Consider the following 25118-nt stretch of genomic DNA (forward strand, 5'->3'; position numbering starts at 1 on the left):
AGCTGGTGGAATGCACAGTGGAGGAGTCCTGGCAGAACAGTGACCTTCATCACTGCCCTTGACATTCACAGCCTTCTTCCTGCTGTTTGGGCGGCTGGTCGGATTGAGATTGAGAAGTAAGTTCAAGAGCCAAGTGTGACTGAGAGCCCATAGCTTTTCATTAATACTAATTCTGGACATCCTTGCTGTTAGTCACAGCCAGTACAAAGTGTTTTAGCAGGTGGTTCGTTATTGTTCATGCAAAACTTCCAAAAGATAAGAAGCACCATTGAATCAGATGATAAGCAGGAATCAGGAATATTTTCTACGTCGAATTCATCTTGCTACTATTAAAGACAATACTGGATCTAAACCACATGGATGTAACAAAACTAAACAGCCAAATTCTAATCTATTGCCATAGTTTCCAGTTCTCCATTAAATATTTCATAAAAGAAATATACAAGAAGCAACCTGTTGGTAAAGATTGCTCATTGTAGGTTTTTTTTTTTTTGAAAAAAAAAAAATTAAAAATCTCCTTTTAAGAACTGTAATAAAGCAAAAATATTGGAAGTATAGATTATTTCAGAGAAACCATTTCTGTTAGAAAACTTCCTCAGAAGCACTGAAGTACATAATCAGATGACAAAATGTACATTTGGATATTTTGCAGAAGCTCAAAATCTACCCCAGAGAGAATTTCATATAATGAAGATAAAATAGCAGATTGTCATTTAAAAGCAGAAGTACTGACATATAATGCTGTTCTACTTCAGTAACTTTACAGCACTTATCTGCCACAAAATATAAACTCAGCTGCATTGCTAGGCAACATTACAAGTCTCAAAAGCCACAGCAAATATTCCTTTGTCATAAAATAAAAATATGTAAATATATGCATTAAAATTAGAATAAATATGTATGATTTTCTGTACAAGTACATACAAAATTAGCATTCAATACCAAAAAAAGACAAGACCAGAAAGAAGTTACTATCCTTCTGAAGTGCACGGACAATTAATTCCTACTTCAGCAATGTTTCAGCTGAACATCTTGAACCACATCAGCTTCAAGTTTTACCTAATGCATGCTTTTCTTTTTCAGAGTGTTGCAGAGAATTTTCAAGACGAGCAATCTCGTTGCGTAGTTTGAAAATCTCTTCTTTGAACTCTTCATTCTCTTTTTCAAGCTTTTTGTTTCCACGGTCATCGTCTTCAAAGACAACCTAAAAGGTTTCAGTGCCTTGAATTTATAAGTAAGGAGTCGGGGATTTCAGTATGCTGCACTGCTATAATATTATACAACACAGTATCATATAATTTCTGAATTCTATTACAGAGTCATAATATGAATAGAAAAAAGTTGAGGCTCTAAATAGGTTCCTGCAAGAAGAAAGGCTGCAGTACATTATATACAAAGACTATAACACATGGGGACATTTTATTGACAGGAATAATGCATATCATACTGTTTGTGTGCCCTCATCATTCAGGTCAATTTATTATGGAGGCTGAGTCCAGGAAGGCAGCTGGGGCCTATCCACCCACACTTCCCCCCGTGTTTCTGAAGTGCTGTCCGTAACTAGGCAGGCAGGAGAGGCTGCGGACAGGCAACACCAGGGGGTTGCAAAGTGCATGGCTAAGGAGGGGGGCTTGTTGCCTTTGTGCCATTTCTCAGTGACAGTGCTGCCAGTGTCATGAGGAGCACATCACATGTCAAAGCGGTGAAGTTTTCAGGCTGGGAGCCGCATGGAGTCCATCAGGCCTTCTGATATCAACACAGTTGGTTTGCTACTTGGTGTCGGAGCCACCCAGAGGCAATTCATATTCTGAACATTAACATGGCTTTGCATGCCTGTCACACATAGACCGTGCAGGGGTTTAATGCTATTGAAGACTACGGTTTAAATCTCTATGCAAACAGTGATTACCTTGTAAGAAGGTTCCAGGATAACATACAACAAAAGACTTTAAAGTTATAGTTTTAGTAAAGCAAACTCATTTACATTTTTATTATGCGTGTCCTTTGTTTAAATCTTGCCACGTCCATTATGGAAAAGACTTCTTATGCAACTGAAGCTTATTGGGACAGCTACTCTTTTTTTCTTGTTGGTCTCAAAGCTATTGAAAACATTTGAATATACTGTCTTATGGCTGTCTAGATTTTACTGCCACATATTTCTTTTAAAATTATAGAAAAGCTTTCAGAGCTGGCACGGATCTTTATAGTAATACCGGAATATTAACTAACTCCTGGATCTCTTTAAAATATTAACACAAAAGAGAAGACTCAGACAGCAGCTACTTTGCTTACCAAGGAAAATTTAGGATGTTGTTTGCTCTGCTTGGTAAAAATATGAAATCTGTTTAAAAAAATTAATTGAAAACAAAACTCTGAGGTTTTCAAATGACATAGAAACTTGAACTGTAAGGTACTAAGGGGTAACATTTAGCCCAGAACTTTCTGTTTTGCCTCAGAAAAATATTTTTGATCTCAAACTAACCAGAACAAATTATCACTGTATTATATAAAGTTTTGGCCACAATGTTTCCATTGTTTTTATAAGAAATCATGTAAATAAAATGCAAAGCATTCTAAAAAGTAATTTATACGAGCTTGTGCTTCTCCATCCTTTACTAAAGAAATTTTCCTCAGAGCAAGTATTCTTAGCAAAAATGTTACTTCTAAGAATGCAAGGTGTCTTCATAAATTCATGAAAAATGTTTCAACAGTATTTCACCTTAAACAATCTTTGTGCAGCAAGAAACTTAAAATTATTCTTACACGGTAATTACTAGATGGCATGTTTGTATTGAGAAGCTGTATCAAGCTCAGGATCAGCAGTGTTAGGAGAACAGCACGTGCAATATTGGAATGTTAACTAACTCTGCTCAGGCTGTAGTCAGCTCAGCCCACTGCAAAACCAACTCCGATCTCCGGTGAGCTTCTAAGAAGCTCTTCACAGGCTGAGGTCCATTTGTTCCTTTCCTCAGGCAGTATTTGAGCAACAGCCGATGCTCGGAGAAGAACCTTGAGTTTGTCGTAAAGTAAGCCCAAACAATTGAATGAATCCCGTAAGTTTTAAACGGTGCCACATCTACAAGTGTATCCGTAGTCCTGTAGTGCTGTAATGAAAGGATACAAACACCTCACACAACACTTTCTCCACTTGGACTTTGCACATTACCGAGGCAGCCTTTAGCTGTAGCCCCACCGCCTGCCAGGGACCAGAACTGCACGTCATTAACTATTCAGGCTCCTGCTGCAATGAGGACACTCATTAGCAAAACGAACAAAGGGACAATTTTCTGTAGCTACAGTCATCTGTTACACTTTGAGTGGCAGGTTTTGTAGCAATGTTCTCTCTACCATCTGCCCACAGCGGTAGCGTTTGGCTTGCTTAAACTGGGGAACTTTCAAGATGTAAGAAAAAAGGGCTGGAGGCTGGAAGGCAATTATGACACGGCTTAGCCAAGAGACTTCAGCATTTCTCACCTTATCTATTTCATTATCTCCATTCGAACAGTTTTATTACTTTAAGGTAACAAAAAAGAAAAAAAAAAAGAAAAAAAGAAAAAAAAAAAGAAAAAAAAAGAAAAAAAGAAGTATATGCTAAGCCTAAATAAATCCAATTACACTTTTATTGAAATGACATAATGCAGGTTGTTACCTGCATGCATTAGGCATTTCTAATTACATTAAATAAATATGCATTCATAATTTTGGACAGTAAAAAAACATACACTAGATTTATCCACCTATCATGACAATATTAAAGGCAAATGGCCGTTGAGGTAAAGGTGAGAGAATACAGCTATTTATTTTGCAGTTGTGAAATTCACATTTCCCTTTGGCATCTCGTAGTATTTAATATGCACACAGGTTAACTAAAGGGATGCTTGAAAAGCAGGTAGGATTTTTGCACTTTTACTGCAAAAATATACAACAAAAATTACTGATGCTATAATATGATACCAAAAAAGACAACACTTGAGCATATTTCAGATAAAATTATAAACTGCAGTTGTTATTGTTGTTAGTTTATTATGAACTTGCCTTGGTAAGAAAATCACTGTTGAAAATCTATCATTTAAGTTATCATCTCCCTTTTCCTTCCACAGCTATATTTTAGCATTTAAAGTCTATTATTTACACCACAAGAGGGTGCAGTGGTACAAGTCGTCGTGAAAAACTTCCACAATACACCAGTTTTGAGCTGCAGGGGAAATGATCATTCCAGTGTTTATTTATATTTATTGTTGAAAAATCATATATCCATAGCAAGTTACAGAGTACATTTATAATAATAATTGTTTCATTTTCATGTTTAAAATGTCAAGGTTGAAAGTGGAAGGTTCTAGTATGGCCTCTGGTTGCACACAAGCCATTACTTTTCAGGCAGTCACTCTGCTATTACACTCTTATGTTCAATTCAGCTAATGGGTATATTCTAAAAGGGCTTCCAGTCCTCCAGGATCTTTCACGGGATCAAGATTCTACCACTCCTCTGATAACATACTTCAAGTGGCAATCATTTTCCTGTGCATTTTCATCTTCTGGACACTGAATTTTATTATGTCATCTATGCAGGTCTTTTAAATGTAACAAAATGGAGGCATCAGAAAGGACAGGACTAACAAATTACTACTGGCCCAGACAACTCCTTTCATTTTTTAAGGCATGTCAGAGATGGAAAAGAAGTTTAGATAGCATAACTTTGGAATGAGAATAGGCATTTCATTGCAAATTCCTTGTCAGGGGACAACAGAGAATGTTCCCTTTTGCATAAAGGCAGAATTCTCAGAGAACAGATAGAGTTAATTCCTCATTTCCATGTATTTTTTGAGATCTTTCACTGGGTAATGAGGGCTTTGCCTGAAGAATATTTTACCTCTTTCAGAGATTACACAAAGGTCAGGACCTGCACAGCATCCCATCTTATCAGAGTGACAAATAGAACTGCAGATATTTACCCTACAAGCTCCACAGCCCATGTTACTAACATAGACTGAACTTCTTATAAGAGAAGCCTCCTAGTTTTCCTGATAGGCAAAGGGCCTCATCTGTGTCTACCTTCCTCTTCAAGAGGTCTGAAACTAGAGACTTACAGTTGTTTTCCACTCCTTAGTGGAAGGTCACATCACTAAATTTTAAGGCAGGACATATCTTACTGTAGCACGCTATCTTTTAAGCAGTGCTACTAAATCAAACAACTCGCAAAGATCTTGTGTTCACAGGTACCACTCAACTAAATGTATATGATAGCAAAATCAGCTTTGTTGGAAAATATGTTTTATGTAATCTGTGATGCTGATTAAGAAAAGTCACTCTAAGTTTTCTATTATGTAAAACACCTACCACAAACTGGTCAGCTGTTTCTGGGGGGCTTCTATATCTAAGCTCTCTTGGTTTCCAAGTCTACAAATGTGTGTTCTCTGCAGATGTTTAGAATCCTTTCTAGTGGCTGATAAATCAGAAAGTAACTGTTACTTTGTGATAAGAGCATATGATTCTGCCTCCTCCTAAACAGAGCATATCTTTTTTTAAATTGCTCCAAGGGTTTTCACATTATTAACAACTCTGCAACTTTTACCTACTTGTATGCTCATACAATTACAGCTGCTTTTTTTTCTCCCAATATGTTAAGAATTTTTTTTGGTTCATGATATTGACATTTTGTATGGGAACTGCTGAATCACGGCCTGAACCTCTGATTGATCACCTGAGGCAAGCATTGAGTCAGCCCTGGGAGCACAGGTGAAGGCAATTCAGCTGTGCTGCCAGAAAGGTGGAGCCTGGCTGCACCTCTCCTAGACCCATTTAAGAGCTGACTACCAGGGGGAAAGGAGCTGGAGATTCTTCCTCTGGAGTTTTGCAGCAAGCCCAGGACATGTGTAAGTGCTCTATTTATTCTCTTTTTGGTATAATAGCCTGCTTTGCCAAACTCTCTTGTTTATTTTGTAATTATAACATCTGTATGTTCATTGATTATTCACGTTTATAGTCCTTTCTTTATTTCATTGTCTATTTTAAAGCCTTGCAAAATTTCTAATAATAGAAGGTACCCAATAAGCAATAGAAGATAGCCAAATGAAGAAATAAAATGTACTCCTGATGACTGTTGTAGCTAACAGGCTGTTACAAGAAAGAATTACTATCACTTTCTTTTGTTAACAAGAACTACTGACACAGCTTAAATATCCTGTTCTAGAATGGACTGCATAGCTATCAATTCTGCAGGCAGAGAGATACCTAGGTTCCTTAGAGGGTACACCTAAGACTCCATCTTTCTCCTTTACAAGTAATATGGTCTAACTTAGGTGGCTGCCAGTAGAAGATAGCATTTTCAGTTTTCCTTACTACTGTATGTCTTAATGGTGCACAGGGAGTTGAGATCAAAAAGCAATCTACCATCAGGCTTAGCTGTAAACTCTTTAGAACCTGAGACTGCTTTTTATCAGTCTAAAATATATGAGAAGTTTAAAAAGGCATTACAGACTTCTCACATTTCAGCAAACTGCTGACAAGAGTTGTTAACTTGAGAAGGACATGTTTATATTACTGAAAGGAAAAGGAGATGATGTACAGAAATATGTGACTGAATTAAGTGTCCCATTTGAAGACTACAGGATGAATAATTAAGACAGCTCTCAGCCATTAAAACTATTTCTGTCTGCATTTGTGTGGGGAAAATTATTCAAAGGGACTTCTCATGTCTACTAATGGTTAAAGGTGGTTAACTCAGGTTAACAACCTGAGTGGTTGCTGAACTCTGAGAACTATTGCAGGAGTTAAGAAAAATCAAGCATGAAGGGTTTTAATCTTCACTTAGATACCTGAAATGCCAACTTAAATGACCAACAACACAATTCTGAACAAGAAAATGACTTATTTCAGAAGTTATATGGAGATGGGAGAAATGAAGAGAAACAAGAGAAGTAATGTAAGTATAGAGATGGACTTTTCTGTAACTGAAATGGAATACAATAGTGCGGAGAGCAATATTTTATTCTAGTATTACATTTTTAAACAAGCTTTTTTCTTCAGGATTTACAAAAATATTTTAAGATTTTATTTTGCTAAAAACAGATCAAAAGAATGCTATATCTATAATCAAACTATCACTGATTACACTATCAGATTGAATTGAGTGAAATTAATAGAGTACTACAGGCCCCTTCAGTCAAAATACCTACCTATAGCAAGAGATATCCCAAGAAGTGTTCTAATATTTTCCTATCTTTACCTTGGGAAAATAACAAAACCAGAAATAACAGAATCACAGCACTGTAGGGGTTTGGAAGGATCTCTGGAGGTCGAAGTCCAACACTCTGCTAAAGCAGGTTCCCTGCAGCAGGTTGCACAGGAAATCATCCTGGAAGATTTTCAGTATCTCCAGAGAAGGAGACTCCACAACATTTTTGGGTAGCTTGTTCCACTGCTCTGTAACCCTCACAGTAAAGATGTTATTTCTCATGTTCATTTGGACATGAGAAATTTCCTGTGTTCCAGTTCATGCACATTACCCCTTGTTTGGTCACAGGGCACTGCTGAAAAACCCTGTCCCCACTCACTTGACTTCTGCCCTTTATTTATAAGCATTGATAAGATCCTGTTTCAGTTTTCTCTTCTCCAGATTGAACAGCTTTTCCTCATTTCCATGCTCCAGTTCACTCATCTTTGTGGACCTCTGCTGTACTCTCTAGAAGGTCCTGCCCTTCTTGAACTGAGGAGGCCAGAACTGGACACAGCACTCCAGACACGACCTTATCATGGCAGAGCAGAGGGGGAGGATCACCTCCCTTGACCTGCTGGCCACTCTATTTTTAATGCACCCTAGGATACCACTGACCTGCTTGGCCACAGGAGCACATTGCTGCTCACAGCCAACCTGTTGCCCACCAGGACACCCAGATCCTTTTCTGCAGAGCTCCTTTCTAGCAGGTCAACCTCTAATCTGTTCTGACACTTGCAGTTATTCCTCCCCAGGTGTAGGACTCTGCACTTGCCCTTGGAAGTTCCTCTCTACCCAACTTTCCATCCACGTTTTTCAGTGTTTAAAGATTTCTAGGTTTGGTAATAAGTTTATAATCTTTTTTTGAAGAACATACCATTTTAGTCCTTTCATTTTCTTGATATTCCTGCATTTTTCTTTTCAGATCTTCAATTATGGACTCTTTCTCACACAATTTGTCACGTAAAAACCTCAGAAGTTTTCCTGGTGAACATCCTATATCTTCTCTGTCTATGTTGTAATACTTCTATTAGGAGAAGAGATTACTTAATGACATTCTTGCATAAATCACATAGCCCATCTTTTTCTAATGCTACAACTTATTTTTTTTGAAATTGGAGCACATCATAGTACACACTCCAGAGTTCCTGGTACCAAAAATAAAATGCTATTGTATCTGATATTTCAGATATTTAAACAAGAAATGTGTTATATCTAATACATAATCCATAGTAATAGAGAATTCAAACATGGCAAAGAATAAGAAAAAAGGAAAAGCATATTCCATATGTTTAAAAACTTTTAAAGAACATGTCTGAAACTCATACAAGAATCAAAATAAGAAAGTGCAGAGTAAGTACAGTGTTGCAAGATAAACTATTGAAATGTTAACTTCTGGATTACTGGCATTTATTTTTGCATCTTGATTGCATCAGTAAGGTGTTTAAATTGCAGTAAAGGATTTTTAAAAGCATCTACAATGATTTGCTTCAATGCAGTAAAAAATTAGCCTTTCAGAGAAAAACAGAATGTGCAGCCCCTTGTTATACTGAAATGCCTGCCCATCGTGATGCACAGCCAGCAGTAACCACTAGGAAACACTATGCTCAAAAGTATGTGTGAGCTCTTCCTTCTTGAGTACCATTTCCAAGTCATTTTCCAAGGTTAGGTGATTAAATATTGCTTAGCTTCTTTAAAATATTAATAGCAATATTTGTCTCTAGTGCAGTACATTCATATTTGTAACACTCACTAAGGGGTCTCTTCTCAGAGCATCCCACCTACTGAATTACACTCATCTGGCATGGGATGAATCTCTACCTGTTTACTTTTGGATTCTTTCAGTCCAGCTTCAGTAAAAAGATTTTACAAGGGGGAAGTCAAGCAAAGGGAACCTAAACCTGCAGTTTCCTACTGAGAGCACTTTACTGCAAACTCTGTGGAATATATATGCATTTTATTTTTACTACAGAATGATTCCATGAACAGAAGGTGGGGAAAAAGAGCTTTTCAAACACAAAATGAAATTTGCATTTTTTTATGTGGTTTGTGTGGCAGTGATCTGATCATATGTACAAATCTGCAATTCAGCTAGTAACCTCATCTTTATTGCGAAAGAAAGGCGAAATTTAAGTTCCAAACTTTCTAAATTGGATCATTCTTAGTATTTGTATTAAGCTCTGAAATCTGAAACTCTGAAATTTTTAAGGCACAGTTCCTAGAGCACAGTATAAAGTCATGAGGAGTGTACATGATTGGTCATCCTTCTCTTGTAGCCTGAGCATTCAATTTCCAAATCTATTGAGACATACTCATTTCTGATTGAACCAAGCAGCATTACATGTGATTACTATGTCTCTGCTTCTGAAGAGAGCCAGTCATAGCCTCTGTCTTATAACACAAATTTCAAGTATGCAAAACTGTACAGTTCAACATGAGGGAAGGGGAAAAACAGGACTTGGAAAAAAAAAGTATTTTTGTGCTATTTTCATTCAACTTAATGTGATTTATGCTTAGTCTTCATGAATTATACAAACGCATCCTTCTCCAGATACTGTCAGAACTGGCTTATGACCTATCGCTACTCCAATCAACAGTCTTTAACCTTGTGAATGGTTAAAACCTACCTCAATATTTCCTCTGAGAACAGCCAGTGCATCGCATAGCTGTTGTTGGTAACTTTGTCGAATCTGGACTTCTTTCTGGAATTTAATGTACAAAAAAGGAAGCAGGAATACAAAAATAAGCAAGCAAACAAATAAACAAAAACAGACACAGAGAACTTGCACCATGCCTTCCTTTCAATTTAAGAAAATTAAATACCATTGAAGCTCCTGTGAAAGAGAAAACACTGCACTTGTGTTCCTTTTTTATCTTTTTTTTTTTTCATTCTTCAGTCTCTTTTTAGCTTTTGGCTGATTAATGAAACAGTATCTCTTCCTCAATAAACTGAAGATTCCAAACTGCTTTAAAGACAAGCAGTTACTAAAGAGTTGTCTCAGATGTTTAAGATGGGAATTAACGCATTGATTTTTTTAGAAGACTTCTACTTCTCATATCCCCACATCAGAAGCTTGAAAATCTTGAAGGCTGAAAGTTGAATCTTATTTCTCGCTTGTGGTGAGTGCTCACTAGTTGCCTAAGAGGAGTAATGCTGGTGTGAGCTGTGATTTACTATCTAAAGATCAGTGAATATATATTTTCAAAGAAATATATGGAAAAGAACTGTAAGTAATGTGTGTGTGTGTATATATGCATTTTAGAAATAACTGCACTAGAATGTAAGATATCTTCATAGCTATGGCTGTTAATATGCAGAGTACAATATAATCCATGTTTTATTAATTGCAAATTTACAAAAGATGACTTAGTCATAAAAAAAAACCACTATTTTGTTTTATCTCCTTATTTTCAATGCTTCTGTGGATTGTTTTTTCATTAAATAAAACATCAATCTATGGAACAATGATGTACAAATGAGAACTGGCATCTAGAGAAGATTAACATTTAATTGAACAAGAACTTTTCTCTTTACCTGTTTATGAAAAGTCTCAATGTCTGTCAGTCTATCATTTACATATTTATAGAGATTTGAAGCTTGCTCTTCAACTTTTTCTTTATATTGTGCTTGAATGGCGCTTTTGTAGATGAACAAATCTTTCTGGAGGGAATGAGTGAGCTAAAAATAAAAATCATCTTATTACTTATATACAAAGTAAACTAGATGCACACATGCAAAAAAGGTACAACTACTCTGTTCAAGATGCTGTTGATGCTGATTATTCACCTAAATACAAGCATCCTAATGCAGTTCTATGCCTTGTGGTATCTCCTTTGGCCTACAACAGTCAGTTAGAAGAACACATGTTTCTATACTGCCAGGAGCTCCCTGCTTCGTGTCCATGCTTTGGATATCTTAGAGTATCAGCACGGGTTTCAGTAGGCAGAGTAAAACTTCCAATTTGGTATCTATTTACATAGGAAACAGGTGAAGAACTTTCTGTTACAATGAACTCAGGGGTACTTGACCCAGTTCCTCATGCACATATGTGGCTTAGTGTCATAAGAAACAGGGTATAAAAGATATCTTATGCAGGGCTGGCAGACCTGACAGAAACCTGTTTCCTTCTGAAACGAGAGACAAAATATCATATCCCAAGACATCTCCACTGACTACAAAGATAGATCTGCGCTCACTGCATGAGAAGTTCAGATGCCTTGCTCAGTTAAAAGTTACTTCTATGAGATGCCTAAAAGTAAATTTCCTAGTGTGCCCACTGACTCTCAGCTCAAATGAAATATCTGACTGTTAAACAAAGTATTGAGAAGCCTTCTATAACAAAAACCCCAAAAATTAAAATGAAAATTAAAAAAAAAATAAGAATTTAATTTCATAAAATGAAATTAAAATGTAACTGTGGAAAAAATGTTAATTACTTCTGCAGAAAAAAAAATGCACATAAGTTACAAAGTGTGCCAATGTATATACGTTTTGCAGTCTCAGAAGTAGCAAAGACATCAAAGATGTAATATTTGTTATAGGCACCACTCTACTGTATCACTTCTCTGGAAGATAAACTGAAAGTTGAAATTTAGAAAACTATAATTCATGAAATAGAAAATTTGAGAATACATTATTAGATACATATTTTAATAGCATCAAGCAAAAAAGCATAACAAGGACTGACCCTTGATATAAAAGATAGTTTGTATCCACACGTACAGTGTTTGCTGCCAAATTAAAAATGCCCCTCAGAAACTTTCAATTCTGAAGAGAATATTCATGCAGTAAAGATATTTAACTTCCTTGGGAAACAATTATTTTTTGAATACTCAAGTCTCTGCCAGATGGTAACTAGTTAGATATTGCAGAAGAGATCCAGACAGGTCTATCAATACAGATATCACAATGCAATCCTAGAAAGTGGTCAGAACATGTTCATAAAACTTAAGCCAGTAGCCTGCAAAGTTTTTTACTGCAAAAGACTAAAAATAACTGTATTTTAGCAAGAAGTAACAGATGAAGTGTTAAAGGAAGTATGTTTGGCTTTCCACTGACTTTGATGAGCAAAACACTCAGAAATCTTTATGATGTACAAGGTAGAAATGTATATAGCTTCTAAAAGCAGTACCAAAGCTCTTCTCTATGTTTAGACACTATTCATGATCTGGAAAGACAAGTTTTTGTTTGTTTGTTTGTTTATTTGTTATTCCAAGGAAATTAAACTTTCTGCACACATAATTACTTCATATCCTGAAGTATTTTCTTTTGTAATTTCTTAACACAGTGAAGGGACAGATAGCAACGTATCATTTTGATGTAACAGATCTCCCTCTGCAGGTCCCTAGAGGCATCTATCCTCACAAACTCTTAAGACATTTACATTGAGAAAGCTTTATTTTTCCCCGTTATGGACTGCCTCTTCGCTCCAAAATTTAAGCATTTAATTTCAGTAAGACTCTGCTTAGATTACACATCTATCTAAGCAAGTGCAGATAATGCCATCTTGATCTTCTTTCTAACTTTGTACATGATTTGTACAAAGCAGAAGCACTACACTATTTCATTTAAGCAGAAGCAGCAGGGCACGTTAACTGTGTTCATAACTGACACGAGGCAAGTATAAATGGAACTGGCAGGCCCACATTTATTGCCACACTATTAGCTATGATCAGATAGATGGGTTTGAGACTTTAGGATTTATCATTTTCAAAATTAAAAATCTTCTCTGATTCAGTTAGCTGAGTAACCCAGTCTGTAATTAACCTACCAATATTTGTGTGTAGGTATATTTTGAAAATAAAAATTCATATATAGAGTATATGAAAACAGCATAAATGTCAAAACAGATTGCCTAAATATTATATAGAACAGGTGACAGTGACAAAAGTATCTGTTCTACAGCATGAAAAAGACTCAGATATCTTCCTAGTTTACCTTGATTAAAGCTTGTGTAGCAATTGCTAATTCATTTAATTCTGGTATTTCTTTGATATCTGTTTGTGTTGCATGATCTCTGCTGTGATATCCTATTTTTAAATCATCTGAAATGCGAGGCCTGTAAAAAATCCATTTGAATAAACAACTTAAATAGAACAGCAGTTGCATTAAGCAGATTAACCAGTCTTTATTAGTAATGGATATTCAGGAATAAAGTAAGTATTTTTTAATCATTTCACTTGCATGGCATTTTTTAAAGACAGGAACTTAAGAGCGTAACAAACACACCAGCAGCTTCCTTGCGTTTGTTTCATGAAGGCAAATGTTTTCAATAAAATACTGAATAACAATTGAAAGCAATGCAATCGTTGTACTAAAGAACGCAAAGGAGAATGCCAAAGAACAGAATGCATTCTGACAGCAAATAGACTATTTTCAGTGTGCTGTAGAGAAATCCGTCCAAGAATCCTGGACAGTATATTCAGTTAGGAGCTTGTTTTTCTATTTCACTGATAAATTTGATTATTTGATATTATTAATTTACTCTAAAAACACCTACCATTAATTTTTAATAAAAACCTACAACACTGGATAGTTAAAAACAGAGCAATGCTGGCGCTGTCAGAACTCTCCTGTCACAGCAGATGGTGTCAGACAGCTCCTGCCCAGGGGTAGGCGATCCAAACCACTTAACATCTTAACTGCACTCGGAGGTGTTCCGCTTCGGGACCGTTCCAAAATATTCCAAGTACTGTTGAATACTACTGGCCACGAAGGGCTGTTTTCATCTCCCCAGCTTCCGTGCAGGAAACCCGCACAGAGCCCCAGCCGTGCGGTGATGCTGTCAGATGCAACGTATCCCTGCCGGGCCACGGAGCAGCGGCAGGAGGCACGGAACAGCGCTGAGCGGGCCGGACGGGCACTAGCCGAGAGACCCAAAGGGAAACCGCCGCAGCCCGGTGCGGGCCTCACCGGTGCTCGGGCTCCTGCAGGCCGCAGGGCAGCGCCAGCAGCTCCAGCGTCGCCGGGGCCAGCAAGCGGGCCCAGGGCGGCGGGCCGCACCGCCTCACCGAAGCCATGGCAACCAGCGCCCCGCCCCGCCTGCCTGCCTGCCTGCCGCGCCGCAAGGAGCGGGGCGGGACGGGCGGACGGCGCTTCCGGTCGGCGCTTCCGGTCGGCGCCGCTTCACAGGGCGGTGGTGGCGCGGTGGTGGCGGTGGTGTACGCGTTGCGGCACTGTAGCCGGCTGCTCGGCAGGTTCGGGCGCGGAGCCCTGCCTTTCTGTCACCCGTACGGAATTAATAGGTCATTTTGGTCCACAGCGATCATCGACTGCAACTCCCAACTCCGCACGTGACCAGCCAACATCCAAGCCCTTTGTCTGAGAGCGGTGTCCAAACGCTCCTTGAGCTGCGCTGCCGTGGGGCCGTGCCCGCTGCCCCGGGCAGCCTGCTCCGTGCCCACCGCCTCTGGTGAAAAACCTTTTCCTGCTATTCAACCTGAACGCTTAAGTTATTGCCAGGCCAGGGAACACATCTGCCTCAGGGACATCAGAGCATGTTTCAGAGATTTGGCGATGTATCGCTGCACCCAGATGCAGGGATTCTCTCAGCATCTTCATGGCCTTTGGCTTGACCCAGCCCTCCCTGCTCCAGCAGGGAACGTGGAGGTGAGGAGCCCAAATGGGCTCTTTGAACTACATGAGACTGTGAACCAAAGGTGGAAGAAATAAGGAATAGCTGCCTATGTGACAGAGGCAGAAGAAGAAAATGCAATTTCATGCAGTTTCTGACTGCAGGATAGAAGATCGTGTGAAATGTGAGCATACACGTTATTAGTGGTCTGTCTGCTTTCATTGTAGTAACAAATGTAGGCTTTGACATTTTAGTGTTGAAATGGTTGAGACAACAGTGAGACGATCAACGGAGACTATGATTTTCTCATAATTCTCACTTGACAAAAGTCCATCAGAGTATGGGCCATCTGCAAAAACAGTTCAGTTATTAATGTTTGAATGCACTATATAATCTGTAGTGTTCTGGTCTCAATAATTTGAGCATTTGCACTAAAAATCACTTCAACTTTGCTCAAACTCAAGCTGCACGTAGAAAGCAAGAGTTGAAGAGCAAACATTAATGCCACTCCTCTCTCTAAATGTAGGAGCAGAATAATCTCCTACATAACAGAAACCACAAGGATTTTTAAACAGGATGAGCCCTTTTAGTTTTTGCTAGGATTAACACCCTGTATAAGTTCAGTGTGATATATAAACTTTATGGACTAGAGCTTATTGTAGACATAGTATAAATAATAAATCATTTCTAGTATTTGGAGTCATTAGTGTGGGTGAAACCTTCCTAACCTCAGCATATGGGATTCATTGGCTTATAGAAAAAAATTGCCTTTAAGTACAAAAACTAAAAAATAGTTTTTTATGATTTATTTATTTATTTGTTTATTTATTTATTTATTTAAAGCTCTGGGCAGCATTTCATTTTATCAACAGAAGGAATATGGAAAGAGATACAAACTAACAAGTTAAATTTAAACTGTTAGAATTATTCTCTTTCTCAAGCTCAAGGTGAAGATGAGATCAAAGCCATCTCTATATCAAAGAAATGTAATTGGTAAGAAATTTAAGTTAGGTATACTACCAAAAATAAGTCATCACTTACTACTTTCACAAATGTTACTTGAGTTAATATAAAAAGGGAGATATCATTCTTACACCCCGTGCAGAGTAATAGTTTAAACTAATGCTTCTGACTCGTATTCTCAGGCTTTTTCTTTCAGTTTAGCGAAAATGGTGAAGGTAATTGAGTGAAAAGCAGAAATTGTTACTTGACTTTCAAAGCCCATTTGTGAAACTTGACTTACTTTTGAGAAACCTCCCAATATTAATAATGTATAGAAGAGCACATTTTCTTTGGGGAAGAAGTATAATTTGCCATTGGAATCAGGCAAAAAGTTTATTAATATAGGCTGTAGCATGTTATGTACAAAAATTGCCAAAAAATTACATCTGTGTTTTTCTGATCTATAGGAATCAGATTAAAGTTCAAGAAAGCTGGTTTCCATAATCCCATATATTGCTTGGATGCATGCAAGAGGAGTGTCAGGGAACTGATCAGATGATCATGTTTATTTGTGAACATAGAAAATCCAACATTTTTTTTGTGATATATTTCATCCTGACTTGGTTGTTTTCTTATTAATGATTGCAACCTGGTCATACTGTCCTAACTACTGTGTTTATGTTAAATAGCTTGATGCTTCACACTGTAATTACTGCAGTCATGATAACCTTGTTTATTTAGAAATGTCTTTGCTGTATAGTCTGGACAAGGCTAGCAATTGAATCTTCTAAGATAATAATCAAGTTATTTGTTTTTTTTTTTTGTTTTGTTTTGTTAATCCAATTCCCTGAAAGATGTTATGATATTTTAATCTAGTTAGAAGCTGCTGAAAATGCATTTGAAATGGTGCTGTTGACAAATCTTAAATACTAGCATTCATGTCATAATAAAATATTGGCTTTAACTTAGCAAAACACAGTTGGTACTCTCTTCAGGATAGCTGCTCTTCCTAGTGGGCTAAGGCCTTCTGTGGATCCACAAATGAGAGATGGGGCTTTTACATCTGCAACCACACCTCACCAAGCTTAGATGAACGTGACCTCTAAGGAGCTGATGTTTACAGTTGCACATAGCATCTTTTTAAAACAAGGTACTTGCTTATTATTTAACTAAAACAGGGTAAGAGTCTGTTATGTCAGAATGGAACAGCAAAGCTTTTGTGTCTGTACATGGTATGCCTGTTTGTGTAGCTTGGAAGTGTCCAGATTCAATGACACAATGGAATTGGCAATAGACAATAAATCTCTCCCCTTTGATCTACCTCAGATTTTTCTTCAGATTCTAATTGTAATCATTTTACATATTCTGCCTCATTTGACTGACAGTCATCAATAGATAATTTCTAATGGAGTCTCCAAGGTAACCAGGTTTATATGCTAACAGTTCTTGACATGTTCTCTTACAACCCAAGATTTACCTTAGTCCCTTATTACATAAAAACAGGTAGAGATGGCTGCAATACAAGTATGACAATTCCAACAATATGTGCATTTCCTACTTTTTCCTGAATATAACAGGCATTTTTGACCTGAGAGAAATACAGTAAGTATTTTATTTTATTCTGTCTGTATTGGAAAAAGTGAACAGATCTTCAGGCACATAGCTCCTTTCAAAGGCCAGTGAACTTCAAACAAAATATAAAAGACAGTTGCTCTTTGTTCAAACTAATGATGTTAATCCCTCAGAAAATTGGGGGGAGGGGAAAATAAAGTAATAGTAGCACTTTCAGAAAAGAGATATATTTGCAGGTGGAGAGGATGACAGATCATAAATCCCTTGGAAAAAAAAACAAAAAAAACCAACAAAACACAAGTGGAACAAAGAAGCAGGCTGATATTTTGCTGCACATTAAGATCAAAGTCTTTACTATTGCTACACTGTTATTAAGTCAAAATAGTCCTTGCATTCACAGGTCCTCCTGATTTCCCTACACTGCTGCAAATATTTTGTTACCAGGATCCTTTCATAAAAGTATTTGCAATTATGTCATATCTGAAAGCTAAGGCTGTGAGTCAAGACTAAATTTATTCATTGCCAGGTTGTATCCATTTCATTTTGGCTAGTGCTGTCCTTTAACTTCATCAGCTCTTCTCACTCCCTAGTATTTCATCTGTCAGGTATTTATGGAGGGCCCTTTTCAACCTATGCCAGATAAAGCAAGCCAAGAACAGTTAGTCTCTTGTTGTCACTGGTGCTCTGATTGTTTTAATTCCCCTTTGCTCATGGTCCAGTAAAAATGTAACATCCTTCAGCAGTATTGATCAGAAATAGATAAGATATCCAGACAAGGTGATAGTGGTGAAGCTACCATTCCACAATCTGGGTCTCTGCTCCTGGTGATTTCCCACAGCTGATATTCTGCTAATAACAGAAATACTCACCTGTCACTGAGTGGATGTTTTCCATTTGCAACTCTGATTTTCATCTACCCTTGTAAGAAGCTCTATTTCTAGTCTCCGATTGTTTCCTATATGGTATTTCAAAAATTTTTATTGTAAAAATGCTGCTCAGCTCTATAGCCACTAGTGAAAGTCAACTGCACACCATATGGCAGGGTAATTAATGAAAATATTAAAGTCAGTCCCAAGACTGATCTTTAAAGAACTTCACTACCAAATGTCTTTCAGCATAATGATTCCTTTAAATTATCTGCAGTTTTCTCTCCTTTAATGAGTCCCATAGCCACCTTTCAATTCTTGTTCTAATCCCCATTTTCATTGGTTTAGTAATGTCTCACGCTGTGCAGTATTAGAAATTTTATTTAGACCCAACAAGATTAGATGTACTAAATTTCCTCTAGTAATTTTGTATCAAATTCAGAGGGACATCCCTTCTGTTCAGCAGAAAGGCCCAGATCTGTTACAGTAAATTAATCTTAGTTGGGATTCTCACTCTGAATTACTAAGTAATTAATGTTTAATTTTTATAAAGTTGTGCTTGCATAGAAATCACAAGAAGATTGCTTATATTTTCACATACAGATGATGTAACTCTTAAAGAGTGCTTCTTTGTAACAATTTTTAATGTTTCAAATAATTTGAATAAGTACAGAAAATCATATTGCTAAAACACTTTAAAATTTCTACAGATATTCACTCAAAGCAGCAGAAACATGACTTTGCTTTTCAGTACGACTAAATTGAGTTTAGATACCATTTTGTTGGGAGTTACTGGTACAAATTCACTAATATTCACTATAATTCACTTTTAAAATTATCTCATAATATTGAAACAATACTGAATCAGAAAAATAGTAGTGTTTGTACATTTAGCCATAATAAACTAGATTAGGAAAGGTTTAATTATTTACAGAGTAGGACATTAATAAGGATGAATTGATGTCACCCCTCCTCTGTAATGGTTCCACCTGTGTTATTTTTTCTCATTAGATAGTGGAGTTAAATACCTGCAATCTGACCTTGCCTTAACAGTTAGCTCTGTGCTGTGTAGGTGGAAACAGAACAGGTTGGTATTGTGATGAGGTAGGTTCTTCCCCTAAATTCCATTGGAGCTAGAACAGTACTTGTTGAGCTGGTTACACTGCATGTAACCACAGTCCTTTCCCACAGGATGGACCAAGCAATGGAATAACAAAGGTATTTTATTTAATTAGATGCTATTCCTTGACTCTGAAAACATGAACTATGCAATGTGGTTTTCTGCTAAGCTTACCCACATGTGAAGTAATGATACCTCCTTTTGCTGCTTACCAATGGTGGAATGGTAGGGAAAGCTGACTATTGCAAGGTTTTGGAGGACAGGGCAATGAGACTGCTCTTAGAATTAGTCTCAAGCTCCAAAGCCTTTCTGCTGTAAGGCCACCTGTAGAAATGCTGGCTGCTTGGTACCTCGCTGAAGTTATGTTTCTACTTCAGGAGTAACTAGTCCTGTAGTACTGTACTTTTTTCTTTTAATGTTATTTCATACCTAAATGTTTGTGGTTTTTTTGTGTTTGTTTTGTTTTGCTTTTTTTAATCAAGAGTAACCTATTAATGATATCCGGCTTCTGTTATTTCTGTATTACCCACTTCCTCTACTTCCTTCACAGACTGTTCTTGTCAGAACCCTGTTCTGCTCTTGGTAGGAGCCAGAATAACTACTTTCCTCAACACTAAAATCATCACTAACCAACACGAAAGGGAGGGAAGGCAACTATTTCACTTCCTATAACTGATAACAAAATACAGGCATTGTAAACACTTTTATATCCTTTAAGGTTTATTAAAATATGTAAAATAGCTCTCTTTAAATGTTGTATGCGTTACAGAGCTTGCTTATTGCATTATTACCATCGTTTTTTTTCTCTGAGGAAATAGCATTTATGATTCCTTTTTATATTCTGATATCATCTTTGGGCCCTATTCACAATGACCACCACAAATACCATCTACACACTGAGTAGAAATGAGAGACTTGACCTGCGTCACAGTTCACATTTAGAAGCTCACTTATCAAATGGGATGTGAATCCAAGACCCTGAGGTGTGAGTGAATGTCTATATTTATCATCAGCAACCCTTTCTCTAGTCTTGCCATGTGATGTCATACTGTATATTTCATCTCTAATGCCCAGTGCACCCATACAGTGATATGATTTTAACCTGAGAGTATTGCAGAAACGAAACAACAAACTGTGAGGCAAAACTGTCTGAGACACATCTCTTGTTTTATGCAGTGTATGTTTACCTCAAAAGTAGCTGATGATACGTTTACTTTCCATTTTATGTTAGTGATACAGTAAGGGTTCAGTAAAATATAAAATCATTACTGAAGGAAAAACAACAACAAACCAAACTGACATATGGAGTAGGAAAAAAGACTGGGAGTGGAATTATTCAGGCTATAACTTGGTAACTTTATGAAAGGAATGATATGATCGCAGGCAACAAAAGAGAAAACACATGATTTGGGAAGTTGTCTGGTGTGTTGTGTGTAGGTGTTTTTTTGTTGTTGGTTTGGTTTTTTAATTTTATTTTAGTTTTTTTAGTTCCAGCTCATATTCCTTTGGATACCAGGGTGAAGTTCTTGCCAGGGTGAAGTGGTGAATGCTGGAACAGGCTGCCCAGAGAAGCTGCAGATGCTCCATCCCTGGAGATGTTCAAGGACAGGTTGGAGAGGGCCCTGGGCAACCTGCTGTAGTACCAGATCTGGAGGTTGGTGGCCCTGCCTGTGGCAGGGGGGTAGGAACTTGATGATCCTTGGGGCCCTTCAGTCCAAGCCGTTCTATGATATTTCTTCCCTGTATTGGAAGATCCTTGGTATATATCCATTATACACACACATGTATTTTGATTTTTCTATTTTTTTCCCTGATATACTACTTCAAATTATTAAAAAAAAAAAAAAAAAAAATCACTCCATCATCCAGTTATGTACAAAGAGCTATCAATTCATGAAATACTTCAGCCAGAAAATATCTTTGAAGCACGGATACACTAGTATAAATAAAAAGCTGTGGAAATGCTTATTCAGCATCATTCAATATGTCACTTCAGTTAACTTCTCTCACCTTCTTCAGTAATAAATGATCCTGCTGATGTAATTAATTTGTTTGTTAAAGTTAGTAGTTCCACTCTTAGGCATCCAGTTTTACGTCACTGAATGCCACTGTTTTTCCACAGCTGTTTCTATGCTTGTGGTTTGCCTTGTAAACAATCTAAACCATTCCTGGAATGTGCAGTGTAACCGGTGGTAATGATTATGTCAGGAGAAATTCTAACCTCAAGAGATGCTTATGCTTTGTTACCACAGGGATTGCTTTAAGATCTATTCTGCATTAGCAAATCATTTACATTTGCCTATATTGAATGAACCAGAAGCCTGGGAACATTACAGAAGACAGTGAAAGGCATCTCCACAGTATGTTCTGCTTGCTTTGTGAAGCCTTCCAGTGCCTGTGTGGCACAGTATGCAGGCAGAAGTGACCGAAATGGAAAAACAGGAATATTATGAAAGCAATCCATCTGTGCGTTGTGTTTTAGCCAGTTTTTATATGCTGTAAAGCAAAGTTCAGTTTTTCCCCAGTGGGTGCTCTACACGCAGCTCAGAGAAAGAGCAAATAAGCACCTCCTGGCAGCAAAAGGCACCACAGGCACAACAATGTGCTCCTTCCTTTTACAGATAGTCTTGTATTGAGGAAATTCAAATTCTTCCCTGAAATTTAATATTCACAAGAATTTATTCATAGCACTTGATCATCCCCTCTCTATTTCCATCCTTTTCTTCACCTAGTGACCTTGGATCAAAGCATGGGTTAAGACATTACTATTATTGCAAACAGATGTCAGACATTTACTGAATGACCTTGCAGGTAAATGCTGACTGTTGGTAACTCCTACAATGAAAGCTGAAAACTAGCCGTGAAATGCTTGTGCTGCAGAGGTTCAATGGGATTTTTGTTGTTGATTTCTAGAAAGATTGGATTCCACCCAGGCCAAATGTGTGTGACTAACTCTAGATGCTCAGTCACAGAAAATGTTAGCCATGTTACACTGTCAGTATTTAATAACACAGTTAAAACGTGCTGAGGTGAACTTTTCTTTCTATTTACTTCACATGGGAGGTAATTAGTATGTTAAAAGCAATATGCAATTAACTCTCATACAATGGTAGAACTGTTTGTTATGTTGCTCAGTTACCTAGTAACAGATTTTGATTGTATTTTAATAGTACTAAGAAGGTTACTACATATATTTTAAGTAAAAACATGGGAATGATATTACTGATATCTGTTTGTAGAATGATCTGGTAACTGTACCAAAAGCTGCAGGTGTACTTAGTGTGCATTTCAGGATGCTCCTTGGATTTTTGTTCAGCTATAAACAACCTTTTTCTCCCTCCAAAATGTGTTGAAGCACAGCACTGAATTACTAACACATGGAAATCTGGGAATGTGTAGTGAATCTCTTTCTTTCCTCAAATGAATAACCACAAACGTCATACCTCACTGTAACTAATAATCAGAATAACACAGCTGCCCATCCGTTACTGTACTGCTGTTCCAAATAACCAGTGGTTTTGGAGGGGCAGAACAGTCCTTACTGGGAGTTTCTGTAACATTCTAGTAGAAAGAAAACTGTGGCACTAAGTATTCAAAGAGCAGCACTCATTTTTAACAGAAATGCTCTTATTCTGCTGGATCCATCAACTATTCTCTAACAGAAAGAGCTGCCTATCTTTCCCCTCTACTCCCTCCCTCTGTTACCAGACTATTTCAGACTTCAAACCCACCACTCAGTACTAACCTCTGACACTTGTAGAACAATTCACTAAGCAAAAATATACAGATATCTTTGTCCTTTTTTAAACTAAAAAAAAAAAAAAAAATGCAGAAGAGCTGGTGAGAATAAAGTTACATACGTCTTTATTATAATGACAAAGGTCACAACAGCTATTGGCACATTTTAAACCCTCTGGGAAGGGACAGCTTCCAGTGATTTTTACATTAGATCACCTGTGAATATACTAGAATGCATTTTATCTTGGAAATGTACCTTGTACGGTTTTAATTAACAAGTAAAACCAAGAGGAATTTTTCTTTTGCCCCAAGCCTTTGCTTGAAAAGTATTTCAATAAAAGTATTTCAATTTAGCACCATTTGATTGGTATATTTTACTCTCTAGGAAATGATTTGTCCAGAAATAAAGATTCACTGACTGATCTCATAAGCTATATTTAAAACAAAGTTCTGAACATTCTGACATATGAGAGTCACTCTGTAATTTCAGAGCAGTTGTAATACTTTATCCTCCTGTTAACAGGCTGCCAGAAATGCTCCTGGCTAACGCACATCACCATTTGTTCTAAAGGTATCAGCTTTCTGGCTGTGGTGGATAATCAGGACCTTAGAGCCTGATTCATCTGATATACCTCTTACACTTCAATTTTGGAGGCAATAATTTTGGATATGTATTGACTCTTTGCATTTCAATTGAAATATTCCCATTAATGCATGGAATTAGATGCTGTATTTTATTCAAAACAAAGAAGGAAAGCAAATGCAAAAACTGTTCCCTTAGGTATCCACAGTTTTTAGTATTGAGAATTTCAGTGTTTTTCATTCCACGTGTGAGTTAGCCAAGGTGTCAAAGAGATCAAAACATGGAAGAGAATGACACACTGTGTTGTATTGCTGGTAGCCTAGGAACCAGCTGCAGAGACTGGGGATAGGGCTCAGTTCCCTGAACACGTATCTGAAGAAACAGTTCTTTTTGACATCGTCTGCTGCGATAGGTCAGCTATGTCTTTTTATTTAGCAAAATACAAGAACAAGGGAAAATAAATGGTGAGAAGATAAAAAAGGAGTTGGTTGTACTTACCGCCCTGTCCGTTCTTTTTCTCCTTTCTTCATCTGGTTGGATTATGTTTATCTGGTTTAGACATGAGGAAAAGCTTTTTCTCTCAGAGAGTGGTCAGGCACTGGAATGGCTGCCCAGGGAGGTGGTGGAGTCGCTGTCCCTGGCAGTGTTCAAGAGGCATCTGGATGAGGAGCTGTGAGATATGGTTTAGAAGCTTGTGGTAGCAGTGGTAATGTGAAGACGGTTGGACTAGATGATCTTATAGGTCATTTCCAACCTTGTGATTCTATGATTCTGTGATTGCAGAACTAAAACTAAAACCTTTCATCCCTAAATTTATTCTGAAATCTATTTTTTCACCCTATATAACTTTGAAGTTGAACACAACAATATCCGCTTTTCCATTCTGGTAAGACTGAATGCCTGCATTAACCCAGCATGAAGTGGGGCTTCTTACTCAACGTGCCTGCCGTAACGTAATCACATCCAGCGTGTGCAGATAGCGTCACTGCTCGTGTCTGACGGGTGAGACGCGACTTTATTTATATCACAGCTAAGGCAAAAAGACATGTGCTGATCGTAACGTGCCATCGACATCAATAAACCAATTGCCCACGGTCTTTTGGGAGCTGTATTTTCAGTCTGTCTTCACCAATTATTAACTGATGACTTATATCGTAGTTTTATGTATACATCTATATGTACCACATTTTAACCGACGACTTATATCGTAGTTTTATGCACACACGCACCACATTTCCCTAAGCAGAACTCCGCGCGCTCCCACAGCCGCTCACCGCCGCGCGTCCCCCCGCCGATGGGCGCGGCTTATCGAAGCCCCGCCCCCCGCATTCCAACGTGCGCGGGCCCCGAGGTAAACACGGCGCCGCCCCGCCCCCAGCAGCTTCCAGAAGCGCCTCAGCGCTTCGCCGCGCGCTCCCGCGGAGGGGCGGGGCCTGGCGGCGGGGCCGCGCCGCTTGTGGCGCAGTCGGAATTGCGGCGGGCGCCGCCGGGCCCAGCGGGCAGCGCGGGG

The 25118-nt window shown here is 37.9% G+C and overlaps 1 protein-coding gene and 1 long non-coding RNA gene across 11 annotated transcripts in view; one reads left to right on the forward strand and one right to left on the reverse strand.

Annotated features, from left to right (window-relative positions):
• Positions 1-19247, reverse strand: part of C6H10orf67 (chromosome 6 C10orf67 homolog) — a 43149-nt gene extending 23902 nt beyond the window's left edge. For 6 of the 10 annotated variants that reach the window (XM_090142943.1, XM_090142941.1, XM_090142950.1 and 3 more), the window contains exons 1-7: positions 18171-18258; positions 14127-15136; positions 13152-13272; positions 10749-10892; positions 9841-9915; positions 8091-8240; positions 1060-1204 (exon numbers count right to left, since the gene is read on the reverse strand). In XM_090142943.1, the coding sequence (XP_089999069.1) occupies positions 1060-1204; positions 8091-8240; positions 9841-9915; positions 10749-10892; positions 13152-13272; positions 14127-14233 (742 nt within the window). In that variant the 5' untranslated portion in view covers positions 14234-15136; positions 18171-18258. Of the gene's footprint in view, positions 1-1059; positions 1205-8090; positions 8241-9840; positions 9916-10748; positions 10893-13151; positions 13273-14126; positions 15137-18170; positions 18259-19195 lie in introns of those variants that run through there. The other 4 variants (XM_090142946.1, XM_090142945.1, XM_090142942.1 and 1 more) reach the window with 4 other exon arrangements.
• LOC149917537 (uncharacterized) lies at positions 5842-8711 on the forward strand. The gene is made up of 3 exons (XR_016467820.1): positions 5842-5873; positions 6812-6922; positions 8139-8711. It is a non-coding gene; the product is annotated as an uncharacterized LOC149917537 (long non-coding RNA).
• Positions 19248-25118: the final 5871 nt, after the last annotated feature.

The sequence above is a fragment of the Phasianus colchicus genome, chromosome 6 (assembly GCF_987193195.1).
Source record: "Phasianus colchicus chromosome 6, bPhaCol1.hap1.1, whole genome shotgun sequence".
In the NCBI taxonomy this organism is placed as follows: Eukaryota; Metazoa; Chordata; class Aves; order Galliformes; family Phasianidae; genus Phasianus; species Phasianus colchicus.